Here is a 21,518-nt window from a genome sequence, read left to right as displayed (position 1 = left end):
TTAGGTTGTGACCCCTATTGATCCAGGAATGGGGTTATAGTCATGTCTGTACTCACTGCTTGTTCACAATTATTATTTTTCTACCTGTAAATGCACAGGGGCCATGTAAGGCTGACTCTTAACATCCCACTGCTCTGAGCGCACACAAAACAATACTTTCCAAATGAGAATGTCTGTCATCTCTGTTTGAACTTGAATGTTAAAAGGTACTTTATTAAAAGTGGTTTATCAGACTCAACATCCACCATACCTAAAAATCTGGGAGTTAGATTAAATCGTACTTTATCCTATTGATGAGGCGCTGGACTGAAACATTCTGTACAGTTATAAACTTTAATCATCCTCTAAGAATTGTCTGGACGCATTGTTGTGTGATTTCAATTATTGCCAGGGCCAAGCGAATGTCTTTCCGGTTCTGGAGCTTGCTTTTGAAGTGCATTCCTCTGCCCACATCTCCCGCAACTCCTATTTGAAGGTTTCACCAGGGGGGCTAATAAAGTCAGCCTGGCAATGGCAGAGGGAAGTGCTACCACACAGTCCATTAGATCTTCAAACATTTCCTAAGATAAGCTGATTTGATGGTGCCTTAGGTTTTCTGGAGAATGCCCATCCTTGGCATGTAGCGAGCTTCAGAGAAGAATTCAGTAACTGTCATTAATAGAGCAAGTAGAACATTTATTTTCTACAGTCTTTATCTCATGCTTGTAAATTAATGTACATTGAAATAGTTTGGTGTTCCTTCAGGTCTTAAATGTTAATGTGCTTTTAAAAAAACAAAAAACCCTAAAGCAATATAATCTGGATGTTCTTTTTTTAAAAAAAAAAGTGGAAGTGTTATTGAAAAGGAGCTCTGTAATCAATGAATTCAAAAGACACTATAGGCATACCTTTCTCTCTTGTAGAAGTTTGTGTGTGTGTGTTTTCCTCCCCAATCACAGAACATGTGTACTGTTTTGATCTGTGGGTGAAATGTGACAGAGCTTGAATCTACGAAGGACTGCTTTAGGTAACCAATGATGGAGGACTCTCCATGTGGTGGCCTAAAAGTGTGAAATGATTCGCCATGCAGATCTATGCCGCCACAACTGTAATTCACAACAGTGTCCATGTGGTGGCTGTTTGCTTTCCTGACTCTTAGTCATACTACTAGGGGATTCTGGAATGAACTGCAACTGGATGTGCTGGGGCCTGCCTCTTCAACCCTGAGCTCAGGCCAAGCACGAACTCTTGAGGATTAGGTCATAAGAACATAAGAAAAGGCTGATGGATTAGGCAAATGGTCCATCCAGTCCAACATCCTGTTCTCACAGTCATCAATCAGATGCTCATGGGAAACCTGCAACCAGGACATGTGGGCAAAGCAAACTGGTTACTGCTAAGACCAGGGAGCAGGTTGGGAAGACAGAAGATCAAGCAGGTTCACACTTAGTTTTGAAAGATTCATAATTTGTTGTTGTTCTTAAAATTCATACATGGGGGCTGCTCATTTGATTTGAGGGTGTTTAACCCTTCCCTGCCCCATAATTTACTTGATTGAGATTGTCCCATCCCTGAGCTGCCATTTACTCCATGGGGGAAAATACAGAAGTGAACTGGACATCTGCATTTCTCTCTTACCCCATCCCACCCCCAAACTTTGATTTAGAAAATTGTGCTGGAGAGGAAAGTCCCTGCACCACTTCCCTGGTTAAAGTACCGGATCCTCTCCCCCAGTGGATGCATTTTGTAAACAAACAACATACTTCAGAACATCAGACATGAGTCACCTGAAAGTGTGTGTTCTTTGGCGCTGATTGAAATGTCTGTTCCACTTCAGACTGCAGGTTGGCCAATGTCAGAAACAGGCTGCTGAAAGGGTCTTAGCTCAGCCACAGCACATCTAATTTGCATGTGGGGAAATTATCAAATCTTTATGCAGGGATCTTTATCAAATACTGGAGAGCCACAGCCAATCACTGGGTACTGATCTAGATGGACAAAAGATCTGATTCAGAATAGAGCAGCTTTATATGTTCTGTGTGCTGTTATATAAGACTTTGTTCGGATCCAGTATGGTCATTCTTAGGAGATCTCAGGAGTGATTGCTCCTCCATACAGAATATTTCTTTCACATAGAAAATAAGTTTTTTGGGGACAAGGCTTTGGTCAGCATATGAGATCAGGCAATTAGGCAATAAGCAAGATGAAGGATATATTGTAAAAGAGTGAATATAATAAAACTCATTTGGTGTGCGTGAGTCAGCTGTCTGTCAGTCAGCCAAGGGAATACGGGGTTGCTAATCTTGATTCTGGAGCCATGTAATACTATTGTACCTTTAAAATATGCCGTGAGAGAGACTTCCACCAGCTGCGGCATCAGTTGCTACTGTAGCAAATGTTAAGGAGGCACAGAGGGCCTAGAAACTTTGCAGTTGTTTAGGGTTTGTGTACAGATTTTGGACTCATTCTTTGGCTTCTATTCCATCTAAATATGGCAAACATGAAAGTATAAGCTAGGAAATTATAGCATAAACTCAGAGCATTCACACCCTGCCTTTTTTACCAGTAAGAGGCAGCTATCTGCCTCCCCCACTAGAGAAAGTTCATTAAGTTAATTGGGTCAACATGACATCCCTAGACAGAGTAGCAAACCCATCGTATTAAGAATCAATGTGTCTGTTAAAGAGCTGGAGGCAATGATAGACCATGAAATATGGCTCACCGTCTTCTAATCTCAAATTCCAGTTATCTTGTTAGAAGCCTTTAAGTTCTTTCCAACTTGAGTCTTTTAGCTTAGCATACTTTCAGGCACTAACTAAATGATAAGTTCAGAGGACAATGTGCTACAGAAGAAAGACAGATATTAGGAATGAACATAAAAAGATCTTCTACATAATATGTAAAAAATAAACCATGTTCCAAAATTATGTTAATCAGTACTACATTATTGGTGCTTCTCCACTGGTATGTACAGCAGAATTCTGAACAGTGCTCAACATTAAATATATATATAGAAAAATTAGAAACTCACACAGGATCTGCAGGATTCTGAATAGTTATTATTGTGTTTCAAAAGATATAATAAAATTATTTGGAGAGCGACTGTTGCAGATGTTGCTTATACCCAATTATAGGGCATCTCCCTCATTCAGCAAAGGTCTCTGAGCCCCCAGAGAGGCTGTTAATGATGGTTATTAGGAGAGGAGGGGGAGGTAAGTCATCTTCTACCAGCTCCTAGCTATGCACTTTTCTCTAGATCTAACCCACTGTATTTTTATTATCAATATTTATTTATTAATTAATTTGTTTAACAAAATTTGTACACTGCTTGATTGTAAAAAACAAAGAAAGAAAGAAACAAAACCCTCAGAGGTTACAGCCCTCCCCTTCCCTGTGTTGTTGTAAGCCGCCCTGGTAATGTTGATTGATACTAAAGGCCTGGTTATAGATTTCAGAAAATGATAAGTATTGCTTGGAAGCACATGCAGAGTTAACATTTTACTCTTATTAAACAGTGCAAAATAGGTGGTGGAACTTAACATAGTTTGCAAATGTTAGCACATCACACCTCAAGCAAGATGCCACTACAAAAGTATTCATATTTTAAAGATGTGTGAAATCCCATGCTTAAAAATTTCTGCAGAAAGAACATGGGGACCATAGGAACCAACTCCTAGGGGCCGAGGGCCCTTCAGGGGCCCCAATAAAATATTTGAGGGGGTCAGCCTCCCCCCAAGTTGATGGGCATTGGCATTCAAATGGTTTTTGTGTGCTGCATCATGTGATTGATTATGTGGGGTGGAGCTTACTTGTCTCCCCCATTTTTTTTCAAGTTGTCACCCTTGATGGGTAGAATGGCAGATCTGTTTATATTCTAGAAAAGGTGTACATTTTCAGGGGAAGACTTTGGTCTTTCAAATTTCAGTGGGTCCCTATGTAAGGTCAACATTTAGTACACACACCCCAGCCTCTCACCTTCCATTCTGCTCAATTCACTATGTCATAGTTGTGACGCCCTGCAGCGCCCCTAGTTTTGGTGTCCAGTGCAGCAGAACTGGTTGCACTGTCCTAAATCCACCTCTGACATTTGGAGGGGGAGTAATCTGAAAACTGTTCACAGAGCACTTCGACTGCAGTCCTGTGGTCCACGATAGGGCATCCCAAGGAACATCCGACAGATTGGATTCCCTCTCCAGCATCAAGGACAGAACTCCAGTACTGTCAAGGAAAGTTGAGTGTTGGTTCCATCGTCCACCCCTCTCTGCTGATCCTGAATCCTGATTCCCTGTCCCAGCCAACACTGGGACTCTAACATCAGTTGGGCCACAAAGATAAGCCTATCAGGGGCATGCTAGCAGAGGACCAAGAACCTGCTTGGATCCACAGTCATCCCAGTACCTTGATCAACTCCCACATTGGGAAGAAATTTAGACACACTCAGGAATGTCCAGATTTCTCCTTCTCATTGCCTCTAGTGGAATGTATACCGATACATTTTAAAAAAGAATAACCCAGAAGTTGATGGAGGACCATAGAGAGTTCCTCTGCCCTCACTGCTGCCCTGTCAATTTTAGCCCTGCAGGGTGTAGGGTGAGATGCTTAAATCACGTTTAGATTTTGCCCACCCACCTTTGGAATGCAGCCTTGGTGCCTAAGTAGAGAAAAAAGCACACATGCTCTCCTTTCCAAAGTCGCTTTGCACCTTAAAACATCTCTGTCCATCTCTGTGCCTTCAAAAAGTATCATGTAAGGCAGTTCTCAGCTGCATAAGTTCTGCATCAAATTATTTTACAGTGTGATATATAAAATCCAGGGTCTTACTGAAGCCTGGTGAGTGCTTCTGAGCTGCAGAATGAAGAAACACCAGCACTAATGAACACATTTATATGGGTACTTTGAGAGAGAGAGATTTTCTCAAGAGGATTGAGCTTTGCCCTATACATCCCAATAAACTTCGTGTGAGAGGAGACTGAATTAGGAGTCATTCACCTGGAAGAGGCAAGTGTGTGTGCATGTGTGGAGGAGGGGAGAGGATCAGCTTCCAGAAACAGAATTAGAGGAGCACAGAGTATGTGTCTGCTTCTTCTTAGATGTGGTGCTGCAAGAGTGTGTCATAGAGATTGTGGCCCACGATAGGAAACAATGAGCATTTTATGTGGGTAAATGGTGTCGAGGGGTAGCCAATATGGTTCCCTCCCAATGTTGGACTACAACTTTTACCATCCCATACTGTTGTCTGTGCTGGCTAGGGCTGATGAGAGTTGCCGTTCAATAGCATCTGAAGGGCTACCCCCAAGAAATGGATATCGATGAGCCACAAGATATTGTTTGTGTTAATTCACCATAGTTCTAAATCAAGCAAATGGTGGGTTGGGGAATATTTGGGGTCTATCATCAGGAGTGGGTGGAATAGAAGATAATGTTCAGGAAGAGGCGGGAGCCTATTTTTAATGGTTAAGACTCAATCACATTTCTTAAAACTTCACTATTTTAGTCATTGCAGTTAAACTTTATTCCAGCCCAAGATGATCTCAAACTTATCTGTGAATAATTGGGTGCATCACATTCTCTTTTGTTATCAGTGAATACAAGTTACATTCTTCCAATTGAGGCTGGGCAAATTGCCAAGGAAGGCTATTTTCATTAAGACATCGATAAACCAAGCAGTGCACACCAATTGGCCCACTGCAAATTGGTGATTAACCTAACAGATGGGCTTTTGTGAGTGCAGCCTTATTAATCAAGCATCAGTTGGGTTAATCAAGATACCAAAAGTAATTTGTAGGAATAAATATTTTATTGCCATTAATAAAGCAAAAGGGAATATCTTAATGAATTTCCTTCTAATAACATTCAAGCTGTGGACTCCCCCACCCCACCCCCTTTAATATCTACATTTGCAGGATTTAACATTTGCCATTGGGTAGGGAAGTCATTCAGTGTGCACAACTTGCTCAAATATCAGTCACCCATCTAATTACTGGTGTGTCTGATTTCTTCAACTAAGTATTAGTGGACATAAACTCTGTTTATAAGGAAAGTGTTCAGGGTTTCTCTCTCTCTCCGTTTCTGGTAAGTTGGGAATTGGAGTCCATGGTGGCAGTAGGGAAAGGACAGCACTTAAATGGCCAATTCAGAAGATGAAATCTATGTATAGAACTTTTGCAAGGTCGATGTTCCATGTCACGTCAATAACATCTGCAACTGACAGCTACAACTACAAATGTTGAATCACTTTTATTTAGGAATTTTTGTAGGCCAAGATCAACATGCAAAGAGAAAACACAGTTCAAACAATGATCCCTTTATCAAACAGGTCTAAGTAATTATTTAGTAGCATAAAGCATACCAAACCTTCATGTCCCCTGCCCTGAGTATATGAAATTACTTAGGGCTCTACGTGCTTAATGCTTTCTTGAACTGACTCATTGTCCTTCAAGCTGAGAACAGTATTATTTTAGGGAAAATATATTTGTTCGGACAAATCTTGGCATTGCTATGTAGAAAGAGATTTGTATAATATGTTTGAATCCTCAGATTGTCTGTTATATTTGCCTTCATATGATTTTATCCTGTGTAGTGCCCTGAAATCTGTGAGTATAGAGCTGTATACAATTTTTACTACTACTACTACTACAACTACTACTACTGTTTTTCTTTTACTTTTTGTTATAGGTTGTAGTTTTGTTCTTGTTTAAATGATTTATTGTTTGTTTGCTTTTTAGACCGTACACTACATAGAGATTTTTGAAATATTATAAATAAAGACAAGTCAAACTCTTGAGTAGATCCATTGAGGTCAATGAATTTAAATTCACACTTAAGTCCATTGGTTTCAGTGGGCCCTCCCTGAATATGACTTAGGCTACAATCCCCACCCTTACATGCCTAGGTATAAGCACCACTGAATTCAGTAGGACTTCCTTCTGATTAGAAATTGTTAGGATTGCGCTATTCGTCTCCTACAACCCAAGATTAGCACTCCGTGAGAACACTCTGAGAGCTGTTCTGCCTTTGGATTTTTTTATCACATATCTGGGGCACTCTCTTTTAACAAGTATTGTTTGCCCAGAGACAAGGCTTCTTTTCTTGGCTGCAGCTAAGGAAACATTTTGTCATTGTTGGAAGACAAACAACTAGATTCCCTAAGCTCTTGTCCTGAAGCACATATGACAGTGGTATAAGGTTAAGTGAGTTTTTAGAATACCGCCTTATTCAAAATATTGTCACAATGTGTCTGGTTCATCCCTTAGGATTCTGAAAGTATTTGAGATAGTTTCCAAAATCCATCAGTAAGAATTTTCTGGAGCTTATGAATCACATCAGAACATGGCATTTGCAACTAAGTTAAATGCCTGAAACAATGAGTGTTTGAAATCTGTTATATAATACCTGCATGTAGCAGACAGTTTTGAAACAATGCTAAACACTTATTGAGGTCAAGTACCTCTCAAGTTGGTTTTGCTTTCCATTCCTTTCTGAAGATACTGGCTGCAGATGTTTGAATACACCCACCCACCCACTGCAGCCATGAGGACTAGAAAAAGAAAAGTTATAGTTCACAGAAAGTTTTGCCCTAGATTCCAAATCAAACACCAGTCAAAAACAGTGCTGGCAAACTTGAGAATTCACTGTGCCTGCATCCCATGAAAACAAATGAGGCTTAATCACCAATGCTCTTAAATGCCACTAATTTCAATGGGCTTTTAGTGTGTACGGCATTCTCAGGCCAAAACATTTATTTTTTAAAACTGGTGTTGTTCTTGAAAGTGCCTGCATGTTTGAATTCGGGACTGTTCTAGCAATGCATTTTTTAAAAGTAAATAATAATAATAAATTAAGAAAATGAAAGTAAATGATATTGTACTGCAGCCTTAGCACTGCTGCATAAGTTACAACTAATGGGTTTTCTCCTTTTGTTTTCCCACAGTTGATTGGCTTTGTTTATGCCTGTTATGTGATCAGCATTTTCATGGAGGAAGAGGACAGCTGTAAGTACTGAATACACACCTACCCATCACTGGAGCCACAATGCTGGGGTGAGATTTAGTATTACGCTACAGCCAACTGCTCAGAACTGGTGGCTTATATTTGCAAAAGGCATCCTTTCATTGATCACCGGTAGCTTTGTCCTAAATCAGTCCTTTTTCTGCAGGCAGTGTGCATGTGCTTTGCAAAGGCTTACACAACCAACGTTTTCCTGAAATGTGCCTACAGTTTCATTGATACTTGGCATGCCAACTTGGTTAACGGTGATTATCAGTGATATTGGGAAAGCTATGTTTTCCATTGCAGTGGCAATTTCTTGTAATGCAATGTGATTCTGGCGTGTGTGGGATCCAGAGAGCACCCCCACACATTGAAAGAATATGTGAGGGGCTTTCATGCACCAGCTCCACCCCACCACTGTGTACTGTGGCTGCAGCCCCACTGCCCACACATTCAGCCAGCATCCGGTGCATAGAAGCTCTTGACTCTTGGTGATTGCACAGATGTCAGGATATGTGGCTGCACTGTGCATTGCAGGGGGCAGGCAAGAACTAGCCAATGTGACCCTGCAATTACCATTATGTGTCCTTTCTATGTGTTTATATGGATGTCTGAATCCCCACCTCCCAGCCATCCACTTATCCCCCTCTATCTTCCTTCCCACTTTGACCTGCAGTTTTTGAGGCACATTTTTTCTCGTTCCTGAAAAGTTGGAGCGTATGACAGATGATTCCACAGTGAGCATAATATGAAGGAATGGAAAACAATTCTAGCATCCCTAAAGATCCAATTTCCTCATGACTGTACCAATTCTTTGAAATGAATGCTCTGACATCCTTACCACGTTTATCACTGTTCTGACTGTCTTCTGGGTCAGCATGATCCTTGGGAATGGATGATTTTTGGCTCATAGTCTGTCTTTTGTCTCTGTGCTGCATAAGGATCTATAACAGCTGGATTTTACTCTAAATATAAGAGATACACAGCTTTGGAAACCATCAAAATTGTATAGTTTTACAGCTTAATTCCAGCATTGTCAGCCAAGACCCCATTTTCGCTAAATGTTGAAAACACTATTATACCACTTGAAACAGTCATGACTTGCCCCAAAGGATCCTGAGGATTGTGGTTTGTAAAGGGTGCCCTGGCAGAGCTCCAGTTTCCAGAGATCCCAGGGAAGAGGGGTTGATTTTTATTTGTTGTTGTTGTTTAGTCATTTAGTCATGTCCAACTCTTCATGACCCCATGAACCAGAGCACACCAGGCACTCCTGTCTTACACTGCCTCCCACAATTTGGTCAAACTCATGTTGGTAGCTTCGAGAACACTGTCCGACCATCTTGTCCTCTGTCGTCCCCTTCTCCTTGTGCCCTCCATCTTTCCCAACATCAGGGTCTTTTCCAGGGAGTTTTCTCTTCTCATGAGGTGGCCAAAGTATTGGAGCCTCAGCTTCATGATCTGTCCTTCCAGTGAGCACTCAGGGCTGATTTCCTTCAGAATGGATAGGTTTGATCTTCTTGCAGTTCATGGGACTCTCAAGAGTCTCCTCCAGCACCATAATTTCACTCTGCAAATGGTAGCTCTGTGAGGGGAATGAGGGTCTCCTACCATCTCTCAGTACCCTTAACAAACTACATCTGCCATGATTCTTCGGGGGAAGCCATGATGTGTGATGATACTTTAAATGTCTAGTGAAGAAGGGGCCCCATGGGCACTGGCCTTTAAGACTTTCCTTAATGAAATATCCTTGCCTTATTCAGTTCACGGAAGTTATTGGTCTGAAACCTGGCAGGAAGGCTTAAAAATTAATAACAGCCACCTCTTTCATTGCCGTGCAGGGCTTAAAGGGATATGGTTGAGGATCAGCCAATGAATGCATTCCAAAGGGCAATAAAGGAATGTTGTTTAAAGTGATTGCTCTTCTAGTTTTTGTCTCATATGGGGACACCTTTCATTATTTATTTCAAATGGCTTGTAATTCAGTGGTCACAACATATGTATGCAGTCCCAGGTTCATTTCCCATTAATGAATCCCAGGTAGTAAGTAACACTCAGAAAAATGGCTCTCTGAAATATTGTAGAACTGTGTACACATCCATTTTCCTCAATGGAGCAATAGTAGGCTCCTCGTTTCACTTGGCAAAATAACACTGGACAAAAATATTAATTCCTTGCCTCTCAGCACTATGGTTCTGAGCTGAAGTACTGTATGTCTTTCCTACAGCTGTTGCTTGCTTAAATGTATAGATCTCTTGGCACTCCAGTGTTTTGTGTAGTTTGTCTCCCTGCACATACTTTGAAAAAGCAGCCATCGGAGAAGAGGTAGATCCTGGTCAGGACCATGACTCAGGGGTATGGAGGTTAATCCTTTCCCCACACTATTTTCCCTGCTGGAAATTGCTCCCCTTTCCTGTCCAAGCTCCTCTTTGTTAAATGTGCTAATGCCCAATGTGAGAGGGCTAAGTGTTTGTCAAGCATTCTGTTTGCCAGACACACTATTTGATGAAATGCCATGGCTTGAGTGGTTTCTTAGTAGTCGCGCCAACAAGCTCCATGGAGTAACTGGGGTGGTGTGCTACCAGGGGTGGCACATGTAGGTTGAAGGGAAGATGGAGTAAAAGTTTGGAGAGCATATATTTCCTCTCACTTCCCACTATCCTCAGAAATATGTGTGTGCACATGTTCATGAGAAAGAGAAAGGGATAATGTGTTTGGTTAGAAAAGAGATGAAATGCAGATTCTTGCCCTTTTAGTGACTCTTCTATCAGATCCAGTTCCCATAGGCTATTGTCCTCCCATTACCTTCGCTCATATATTTGGAAGGATGCATCAGTCCAGTATAAAGATTATTGTAGCTCAAAAGGATTATAATGGGTGGGGGACATGTTAAATAAGCATTTCAGCAACACATTTGTATTCTCCCACTAACAACAAAGTCTGCTTATATTAATTACTTCCTTTAATTTGTCAGCCTTTCATTTGTATCTGTATTAATCTTAACCTGTGCTATATATAGAATTAAAATTACACTCAGAGCAGACAGAAAACAAACTCAGAAACTTATTATCTTGCCAAATGGTAGGCTGAGAGCAGTCTGGAATGGAATGGGAGAATGGAATATGTCATAGGCAACTGGAGATAAAAGTTTACATGTTCTTTACTTGAGGCCACTGATACATTTTAATGTCCCATTGTTTCAATAAAAGTTAACTGCATTTTCATATGTACATCCTAAGGTACATATGGCGTTGTTGTTGCGTTTGAGTTCAAAGGCATAGACAAAATAATCTGCAAACATAATTGGCTCCTCAATGTAGAGGTACCTTTTAAGCCCCTAAAAGCAGTTGAAATCAAAAAGATTCTTCTAACATCCAGGAATAGAAGTCACAGTTCCTAAATTCGTTACACAGTGTAATTTCTATCAAGCTATTATTTAAAGTTAATATATTCTAGGAGCCCCCATATCATTCTTTGCCAATTCTCGAAGGAGAATGTTGCATAATAGCAGAATCTTCTGACACCCATAGAGAAATAGCCAGCTGTTATAGTATTAATTAACACATAATACATTATTGCCCTTCCTCTCAAGCTGTAATATTTGACTGCACTAAATGAAATATAATGCAGAATTTACACATGAATACCAGCCATCTGTTGTTAACATTCTAAATAAAGTGAGGTTTGTTTTTAGTTGTTCCATTCAATATTTATACAGCTAGGTATTATGCACCCTTCCTCTCAATAACTTTTAATTAAAAAAAGCATTTTCATGAATATATTCACATTAACAAGAACAAGTTGGATCCAGACTAAGTTAGGCACACTTTAGCCCCAGTGAAAGCAACAGGACTTAAGTTTATGATGATTAACTTATCCTGTTGATTTCAGTGAGACTAACCTAATCTAGATCAAACCTGTTGTTCTCATTAACAGTGTTGCTAGATTTGGTTGGATTTTGAAGTAAACAGCATAGTAGTATTTTGAAAAGAGCTTCTACACTAACAGACATTGGGCACTTCCACGCCAGCTGTATCCTTCATATTCCGTGTTTGAGATACTACTTTTTAAGTCCATATTCCTAGGGAGCAGAACATGTCCCAATTTTCCCACTCACCTCATATTATGTGGGTGTTCCATAAACTGGACAAATCTGATAGGTACAGTGGAATGCAGGTATGGTCACAAATAACTGGCTTTTGTGAACCTGATTCAAAACAAAACTAAAAGTAGTGCTTTTCTGGCATGTGTGACATTTCTTGTGGGGGCCTGGAGGGCATTACAATATTTCCTTCCACTTATTTTCTGGGAGCAGCCATAGTAAGTTGCCTTAAACAATATATGAATTAGCTTCAAAACTTAAGTTTAGTATATATTGCAGTTGACTGACTTATTCATAAGAGCAAAAGTTTCTGGTGAACAATATCTAGAAAACTGTGCAGCGCGTACAGTTGAAAAATGTTTATTCACATCCGTGTGTGTTCATGACTACATAGTTCTCAAGACACTGCTCAAGAGTGCATCTCAGGTTGCAATTCCCATTCAGTTGGGGATAATTGATTAGTGCCCTAATGTGAGGATGATTTATATTCAGCTTAATCCAGACCTTGCCTTGGCAACGCTCCTTTCAAGCCAGCAAAAGGAGACATTTGGTCCAGCAGAGAGATCCCACTGATGGGGAGAGTTGACTTTGCCGATTTCCTCTCAGTCCTCATTGTCACCTCACACACTAATCCAGAGGGTCCCTGTCCCTCCAGAACAATGGGAAAGTGTCACGGGAGGTTGCAGGGGGAAGTGAATTGACCCTGGTCACTTCTGTTGCCACCTTAGACTGCAGGAATATCACCTGAATGGAACTCTGCAGAGGGAATATTTTGACTTAGAAGCCATCTTTTCCTAAGCTTCCTAGCTGCACAGCAAAGGGGGTGATTTTCATTCCAATTACAGCTGGATAGGAAAGGATAAACCAACATGTGTGCTGCTCTATGGATAATAATCACACCCCCAATTAATTAAATAAAATCAGGAGATGGAGCTGCATGCTGCGCCTTAAGCATAACATACTGTTTTGCCAAATAATATTGTGGCGCCTTTAAGGTTAACAAGTTGTCACAAACCCCTCTGCTGCTTTTTGCTTCAACCGACTTAGCTGTGCATCTGTAAAATTCCAATAAATAAAAACGATCTAATTGGCCAGAGTCAAGTAGTTTCCCACCATCTTGGAGAAAGAAAGGGAAGGGGCAGGAGCAAGGATGAAGACAAAATTAAAATATAGGCATCACTTCAAAATGATGCTCAGGGGGGATTAGTTTATTAAAGGATGCAGTAAGTCCCTTGTGTTCTAGTATATATCATTTTCTTCTATGTCACTTAGGGTTGGATAGATTGTATTGTTTAATAAATTTCTTCATGTCAAGCATCATTTTGAGGCTTTGCCTCTTTTTTTCCCACCACACAAGAGTCGTTCCTTAGCAGCAGCATTGCTTTTATTACAGCATCCTTGGTGGAGAGGTAATTACATATTATGAGGCTGTGTGTGGAGTAGAATAGATGATAGAGTAAATTAATCAGGCCCTACACCTGATGTGCCCTGACCATAAATTAACTTAATTATATACCAGTGAATGATCTTGGGATTCAGTTTAGATAAATTTCCTCCCTGATATTTTATATGTCTGTTTTGTTTTGTTAAGAGTGAATTAGTTTGCCATTCTCAGCATATTAGCATGCAGTGTTTGGCTTTTCTCTTGGGCCTTTTGCTGTTTAGGACACAGAACTGCGACAGAGAATATCAGCTTTTATTTGAGGCCTGAGGGAGGGAATGAAAGAAGGTACCTGAATATTTGTCTGGGGTGGCAGTAGTGGGCTGCTGATTCATGCAGAATTGGGCTGACAACTTGTCATGATTATATCTGAGCATCTTTTATATCGATATATAGATGTGGACATGGAAAGATAGAGATAGAGAAGCAGCTGGTTATTTGAGCTTACTGCACAGCCACCCAGGACGATTCTTCGTCAGATTTCATAGCTTGATGTGGTGTCTTTGGGGCCTAAGGACTTTTAAAGGCAACAGGCCCTTGTGCTGTCTCAAATCTCAGCCTAAATGCCACTGGAAGTGAGAAAAGGCACTATTATATTCCACTGAGAACACAATACAGTACAGTTCTTGCTGGGAAAGTGTGTGCGTGTTTCAAAAAAAAGGGGGAGGGGGAGCAAAATTTAAAAGACTTTTAAACATTCTTTTTTTAAAAAATTAGATGCATGGAAACACTCAGTGGGTGCGTTTTCTGAAAAGCCTGTGAATTTAGAACAGCAAACCGTTTCTTCAGAAAGGATAACTATCTGTTGGACAAACACAGAAAAGTAATTTTCTTTTAATCATTAGACTGTTTCTGCCTTCAACTAGTTCAGTTTTCAGTATAGTGCTATCCCATTCTATACCTCAGATGATCCAACCCACAGCAACTATGACGATTCAGTTCGGTGTTCATGCATGCATGCTACCTTATCACAGGCTAAGTTTATCCAAAGAAGTAGTAGTTGCTCTAATAGCATGGTTGTTATCCTATATTCTCACCATGGACAAATCCTATCAAATTCATTTGGGCCTACCTTTGAGTAGACATTATATGATTGTCCTCTTATTATTAGTTGTTTCATGAGGATGATGATGATCTGTGGTTAGTCTGGGAAAGACAATGAGACAGCTTGGCTCCCAGCTGGCGGAATGAAGCCCAGGTGGACTTTTGAGGAGTGGGGTTCAGAAAACAGAGGCACAGAGCAAGCAGGAAAGCTACTTCCTCTTTATAAGCTGCAGAGACCACCGAAGAGGCAAGTGATGAGGAGGATGACTTACAATACAGAGGACAACTGTGTTGGAGATGAAAGGGCAGCCAAAATACCGTACTGAAAGAGGGAGGTTCTGGGAGCTGATAATTGGTGTGTGCAAGGGATAGGCTGTCTTCAGTCGTTGACAATGTACTATGGTTTTTAGGACTAAGAGCCAAAATTAAGAGCAGCCTGAAGCTCTGTCTTCTGTGAACAAGCGAGCTGAGAACATTTTGTTGCCTTATGAAGAACATGTTGTTTTGTTGAATGACTTGTGTCACATCTCTCTATTGTAAACCTGGCTAGCTAACCCCAGTTAATACAATACAGGCCACAGCAAATAAAACAGATACAAATAAAATAGCTTCATAGCAAACAGCTGCTTCAAAGCCAGGTGTCCCTCCCTCTTCCCACATTTAATGGTGGGGTCTGCCTGACACAGTCATCCTCCTCTAACTCTCCCAAGCCAGTTGACCCATTGCACTACTCATCTGTATCTGTAATACTCATCTATATTTTTTTCAGCAAATAAAAGGAGACCTTTAGCCCTAGCTATCAACCATACAGATATTTTCAAGAGGGATAGGAAATAGCAGAAAACTGCAGGTTGTACCACCCACTCTTGTGGTCTTCTTTTCTCCTGCACAAAAAGTTGCTGGTTCAGAGCATTAGCTTGCTGATGGCACCAAGGGGGAAGAAGCAAAAGGCCAATCTTAGACTCATTGCCAACTGCTGTTTATTCCTACATTGTTTTATTGCTTCCTTCTGGCACCAGCTCCTTCCAGCGTTACCTTCATTATTTAAGGTGACTTAGATATCAGCTATTATGATTCCTGCAGAGCTACAAAGCAGCTGCCCTTGGAAAATAAATCGTATTTTGCAGCCAGTAGCAGCTAAAACAACTAGTTTCTCCTGCAACCAGCAGTGATCTGCAGGTTGTGGAAAACTCCTCTCTTCAACTCTGCAAGACATTGCTTAATAGCTGGGCTCCACACAGGGCTCTTTTTGTAGTAAGAAGGTACAGGTCCCACTAAACTATTTCTCAATGCATAGGCTGTTTGAACTTCTATAGACTATATAGAAGAGGAGATTGTGTCTTCGTTTGATTATATCCCCAGAATTTGTGACTTTCAAAGCTTTTTTTTTATCATATTGAGGACCCGTAATAGCTTTCACCTATAGAGATCAACCTAGCACGAGATAGATAAAGTAGGTTTTACCATGCCATATTTGGAATAAATGATGCCATTTTCACTGGATAGTTTATTAAGGTTTATGTTGTCTATACATTAACTCTTTAAATGTAAAAAACAAACAAAAACCTGTCTTTTTTTAAAGTTTGCTTTGATGGCTATAACTCATAATAGTTGTACTTGATTTAGATATTCTCAGTGTCCTGTTCCGTAGTCCCTCCCTGCCCACATTGTTCCCACCAGCTGTGCCAACAATAATTTATGCAAACAATCACATTAGCAAGCTGATATGCTTCCCAGACAGAACGGTGTAAAGTAGGCAAAAAAGGGGGTGCCTCAACTGGCTAATTGTAAGGACACCCTCCCCACAACATCTCTCAAAATGGAACTCAATTCTCTATATAAAAAAAGAACAATATCTGCATATCATGTTAAAGCTGAATAGGGAGAATGACAGAATATCTTGAATACTTCAAATATAGGTATGCAGGCGAAGCCATTATTTAATTCTTATTTTACACTGTTTTCCATTTACTTTAATTTTAAGACAGTGTGTACACAATTGATTTCCACAAATTCATGTTGAACTACACTGTATTTTCAGTTGATTTCCTAGGTGAACTTGTTGACACTTATTCTACCAACAACCCCACCCCCTGGAACATTTTGAGTTAAAGCCTGCAAAGCTTGTAAGTTAAGAGATTGGTCAAAAGAACCACATTAATCCTCCTAACTATACTGAAATTTTAATCTGCTGCTCAGATAGGTTTGGCATGAGATTACTAACATTATCTCCAACTCCCTCAAGGTGCAATAACTATTTAAAATGTGCCGGCAGAGTCACTTTACATTATGTGACTGCTATCCGATCTACCAATGAATGCTCCATAGGTTTTATGTAGCAGTGGTTTTTTTTCCTGCTTTGTGTAAGAACTTCCCAAGACACACTGGCCCCAGGCATCAGCCATTTCAGTGATCAATTCACGTTGGCTTGGTTCAGATGCAAGAGGCTGTGCAGTCCACATTGGTAGCTTCCATTGGCCGAAAAGCAGCATCCATCTGTGGGTATGAGGGACGGCATGAGTCTCATGGGCTGGGCAGAAGGTAGATCAAGATCTTTGGGTGATTTTCAGGGGGTTTGCTGTAGATTGACAAGAGTTTCTTACTCCTGGTTATTCCCAATAGCGACAGAAGCAAGATCTCCCTCTGTCTGTAAGGGCTCATCTAGAGTTGTTTACTCTGATTCAGCAATAATGAGCAGGTTAAAAGATGTTAAAAGAATGAATGACAGTAGCTTCAACATTTATTCTTTCGTATATCCAGTTTAAAGGGACACGGGTGGCGCTGTGGGTTAAACCACAGAGCCTAGGACTTGCCGATCAGAAGGTCTGCGGTTCGAATCCCTACAGCGGGGTGAGCTCCCATTGCTCGGTCCCTGCTCCTGCCAACCTAGCAGTTCGAAAGCACGCAGTGCAAGTAGATAAATAGGTACCGCTCTGGCAGGAAGGTAAACGGCGTTTCCATGCACTGCTCTGGTTCGCCAGAAGCGGCTTAGTCATGCTGGCCACATGACCTGGAAGCTGTACGCCGGCTCCCTCGGCCAATAAAGCAAGATGAACACCGCAACCCCAGAGTTGGCCACGACTGGACCTAATGGTCAGGGGTCCCTTTACCTTTTATATCCAGTTTAAAACATGTTTAAAAATTATCTCCACCTGAGACCCCAGTGCCAGGCTGGGTACAATAGGAGACCCTCCAAGTGTCCCTATTTTCCAAGGACAGTCCTAGATTTGCAGAAGCCATCCTGCTTTCTGATTTGATTCCAGAATGTCCCACTTTTTCTTAACGTGTCCCTATTTTCATCAGAAAAATGTTGGCGGGTATGGAGTTATGCAACCCCTTAGCCAAGGAGATAAGTAACTCCACAACCTTGAGAAGACATCTGAAGGCAGCCATGTATAGGGAAGTTTTTTAACATTTAATGTTTTATTATGTTTTAATATATGTTGGAAGCTATATATTCAAATAGGTGGGGAATTATTATTATTATTATTATTATTATTATTATTATTATTATTTAGGACATCCTTATTTTCATTGGAGAAATGTTGGAGGGTATGGAGTAGTACTGGGGCTTGATGGACAAATAGCTTGACCTGGTTCCCATCACTGCTGGTTTTCTCTGGGGGGAGAGAATACAAAAACAAATTTTCCTAGGGAACTTGTGTGCCTGTGCAGTCACAGACTGCAAATAGGCTCTAAAGAATGAAGAATTTCAATGACCAAGGTGAATTTCCATTAAAAGCCAAGCTGCAGAAAACAGTTTGGGTAGGCAGTGAACTGTGCCATCCCCTAGTTTCTCGATTCTGATCTGTCGGCGGTGTGGCAGGCTGCCCACTTGGATTCACAATAAGATAATTGGTATCAGTATCTGTTGCAAATGGGCCAGGAAAGCTGCTGCGTTCAGAGCTAATGGGCCTTTCACTATCCAAATTGTGAAAAACTCCACTCTCTTTCATGCTCAGAGCTGGAGGAAAAGAACGGCATTTTCTAACTTTCATTCAAACCTGAAAGCACTTGTGTGCCTTTAGATTTTATTTTATTTCTCGGCATTCTTGCTGCTGAGTTATTCATATAGGTTTCTGCTGCATCCTATCCCAAAGCGTCAGAGCAGATAACAATCCATTAAGAACAAATAAACTATTCAGTTAAAAATGAATAAAGGTTATGCAACAGACAGGCTGAAACATGATGTTCAAAGGTGAATCCATTCCTGCACCCTCCCACAGAATATTATGTATTATTTATGTCCCTTAGGCAATTGGCATGCCAAAGCACAGCTTTTTCTGAATCACATTGACTGTTGCTGAATGCTGTGTTAAAACTGCCATGCACCATCCAACTCTGCATTCTCCGCAAGAGTTACCCACTGTGTACCTCCAGTAGGGATCAATGGGGCTGTCGCTGTTGGTTTCTCTCAGTTTCTCATTTTTGCCAACCGGAAGTTTGGTTTGCCCTATTTTTGCATCATTTCTATGGCTTGGCCAAAATAGGCTGGAAGGCCAAATGGGGAGACCTGGTGGGCTGAATGTTCCCCACCCCTGTTCAAAAATATCAGCTAAAAATCTCCAGAACTATTGCTTTTCCAGTATAGTAATGCCCAGTGATTTTTTTCTGGAAAAATAGGTGCCAGTACTCACCCTGAAACTGTTACATTAAGGGCCAAACTTTTTAACAATAACAAAAAGAGGTGCCAGTACTGTGTACCCTTGAATACCCCCTGAAAAAAGCACTGGTGATGCTTAACTATAGGTGTTTACAAGTGATCAAAACATTTCACATGCCTTATCTACCTGTAATACTTACAGCTGTAGGGAAAGCTAATATTGGTATCTTGTATTTTAAAGATGGGGGTGGAGGTCTGGGGGCGAACGACTGTGCCGAAGCCTGCTTAGTGATGACATTCAGATTGGGGCTTTCTGATTCATAACTCAGACTCTTAGCCACCTATGTGCACATTTCTTCAGTGTTAACTAATTAAGTGGTCAGTCAACTAATTGATCAAACCAACCCATACAATTAACAACTCTTCTTTGACTGAGCAACAGCTTTACTTTTAATGACTCAAAATAAAAATTTTAACCAAAGAACTAAAAGTTTACAAAACAAAAGAACTAAAGTTTTACATCTGAAAGGGCACCCAAAGCAGCAATTTGAAGTTCTAATAAATCCTCTTTTTCTTGAACATTTTAATACACCCATTTAATTTTGGTGAAACAAATACTATGGTTGGTTATTTATACCCCATATTAACAGAAAAGCACTCTCAACGTTGTTATTTCATTTATTACATTTGTCTCTCACTTAACAGTGGAAACTGCTATGTGTCTTCTCAGAAATAAGTCCTGTTGAGTTCAGTGGGGCTTTTCCCGAGGCAAATGGGTATAGAATTGCTCCCTTAATTGTAAAAACCCCTGTCCTGCTTTCAGAAATTGATTAAAACACAGAACAGTACTCAAATACAATAACAGCATGGTTAACATCAACATAACCTAGTCTTAACACTTGAAATGTAAACACAATCTGAATTTGAAAAGCGTAAGTGGTAAAACGATCCTGCGGAGATTAGCCGGAATAAAATGTTTGCCATTGTTTGTTGACACACTGACAACATCACAGAGCTCATGGAATATAGAAAACAGCCTCCTTTCTCTCCTCCCCTCAGTAACTTGTATATTCTCATTTCAGGTCGAAATAAGTAATGAGCACTGATGGAGCTGTCCATTACTTTTAGCAACATTTTGCTGAGGAATCAACCTGTTCAAAGGGAGCACCAGCCTTGCAAGACCGTCTTACAGAAGGGACGCAACATGCCTTTAACCTGGACTGTGGATTCCTCTGCCAACGTGGGACTGAATAGATCAGCCACAGACTCATTTTTCTTATCATTGTTGTTAGGTGGATTCCTGTTAGATTATCTTGAATTTTCTTTTAATTATTCACTTTTATGGACACTTGTAAATTGTAACTTTTTTTCTTTTTAAATAATTTTTTAAAAACAGATATCTAATGTTTAAGGCATGAAATAATTGAATGTGTGTGAGGTGGGGGGAGTCCCCCCCCCCCAAATTCAGCCAGTATTTTTGGACTAATGCGACCATACTGTACCTGCATGTGCTAGTCGTTATTTCACACACAGAGACAGACACACACACACACACACACACACACACACACACACTTTCCTCAAAAATCACCAGGTTGTGGGGCAGTAGCGGTGGGGAGCTACAACTGGGACACAACATTGCGCTCTGCACTTACAGTGGACAGTTTGCCATGGGAAGCCACGGTTAATAGTTTGCCATGAACAAGGAGATCACTCCTGCTTTGCTCCACCCCCAGCACAAGCAAAAGCAACAAACCACAACCCTATACTTAGGCACTTCCAGACCACCTGTTTATTGACCATTCATCCTGACTTCTTTGCAGGGAGTGCTGACAACATTCACTGTTTGATGAGCATTCACTCTGATTTGCTTGCAGGGTGGTTAGATGGTATTGACTCAAAGTATTATCCCACACTTTCCAGTGCGTTTCTCTGCCACTTTTCTTATCACAAAAAGTCCAATTTGGGGGGGGGGGGTGTGAATTTGTTGCACAAGATCTACAGATAAGCTATAATTGCCCAACCTGAATTTGCTGGTTGAATCCATCTGAAAATAGTGGCCATGCGGAAGCCCAAAACAGGGGGGGTGGTCAGTTTCTCTCTGAGTACAGATAGGTAGCCGTGTTGGTCTGCCATAGTCAAAATAAAAAAAAATCCTTCCAGTAGCACCTTTAAGACCAACTAAGTTAGTTCTTGGTATGAGCTTTCGTGTGCAAGCACACTTCTTCAGATATCTGAAGAAGTGTGCTTGCACACGAAAGCTCATACCAAGAACTAACTTAGTTGGTCTTAAAGGTGCTACTGGAAGGATTTTTTTTTATTTCTCTCTGAGTAGAAAGTGTTCTGAAGCCAATGTTTGTTCT

At 40.7% G+C, this 21,518-nt stretch overlaps 1 protein-coding gene across 2 annotated transcripts in view; it reads left to right on the top strand.

Moving 5' to 3' along the window:
- Nucleotides 1-20,991, top strand: part of NKAIN3 (sodium/potassium transporting ATPase interacting 3) — a 195,781-nt gene extending 174,790 nt beyond the window's left edge. The window contains exons 5-6 of one of the 2 annotated variants that reach the window (XM_081013667.1): nucleotides 7,910-7,970; nucleotides 20,238-20,991. In XM_081013667.1, the coding sequence (XP_080869793.1) occupies nucleotides 7,910-7,970; nucleotides 20,238-20,251 (75 nt within the window). In that variant the 3' untranslated portion in view covers nucleotides 20,252-20,991. Of the gene's footprint in view, nucleotides 1-7,909; nucleotides 8,019-20,237 lie in introns of both variants that reach the window. The other variant, XM_081013668.1, reaches the window with a different exon arrangement.
- Nucleotides 20,992-21,518: the final 527 nt, after the last annotated feature.

This window comes from Podarcis pityusensis, assembly GCF_964106645.2.
Source record: "Podarcis pityusensis genome assembly, chromosome: 7".
In the NCBI taxonomy this organism is placed as follows: Eukaryota; Metazoa; Chordata; class Lepidosauria; order Squamata; family Lacertidae; genus Podarcis; species Podarcis pityusensis.
The sequence above is the reverse complement of the archived record's forward strand: the minus strand, read 5'-3'. Positions and strand labels throughout refer to the sequence as shown.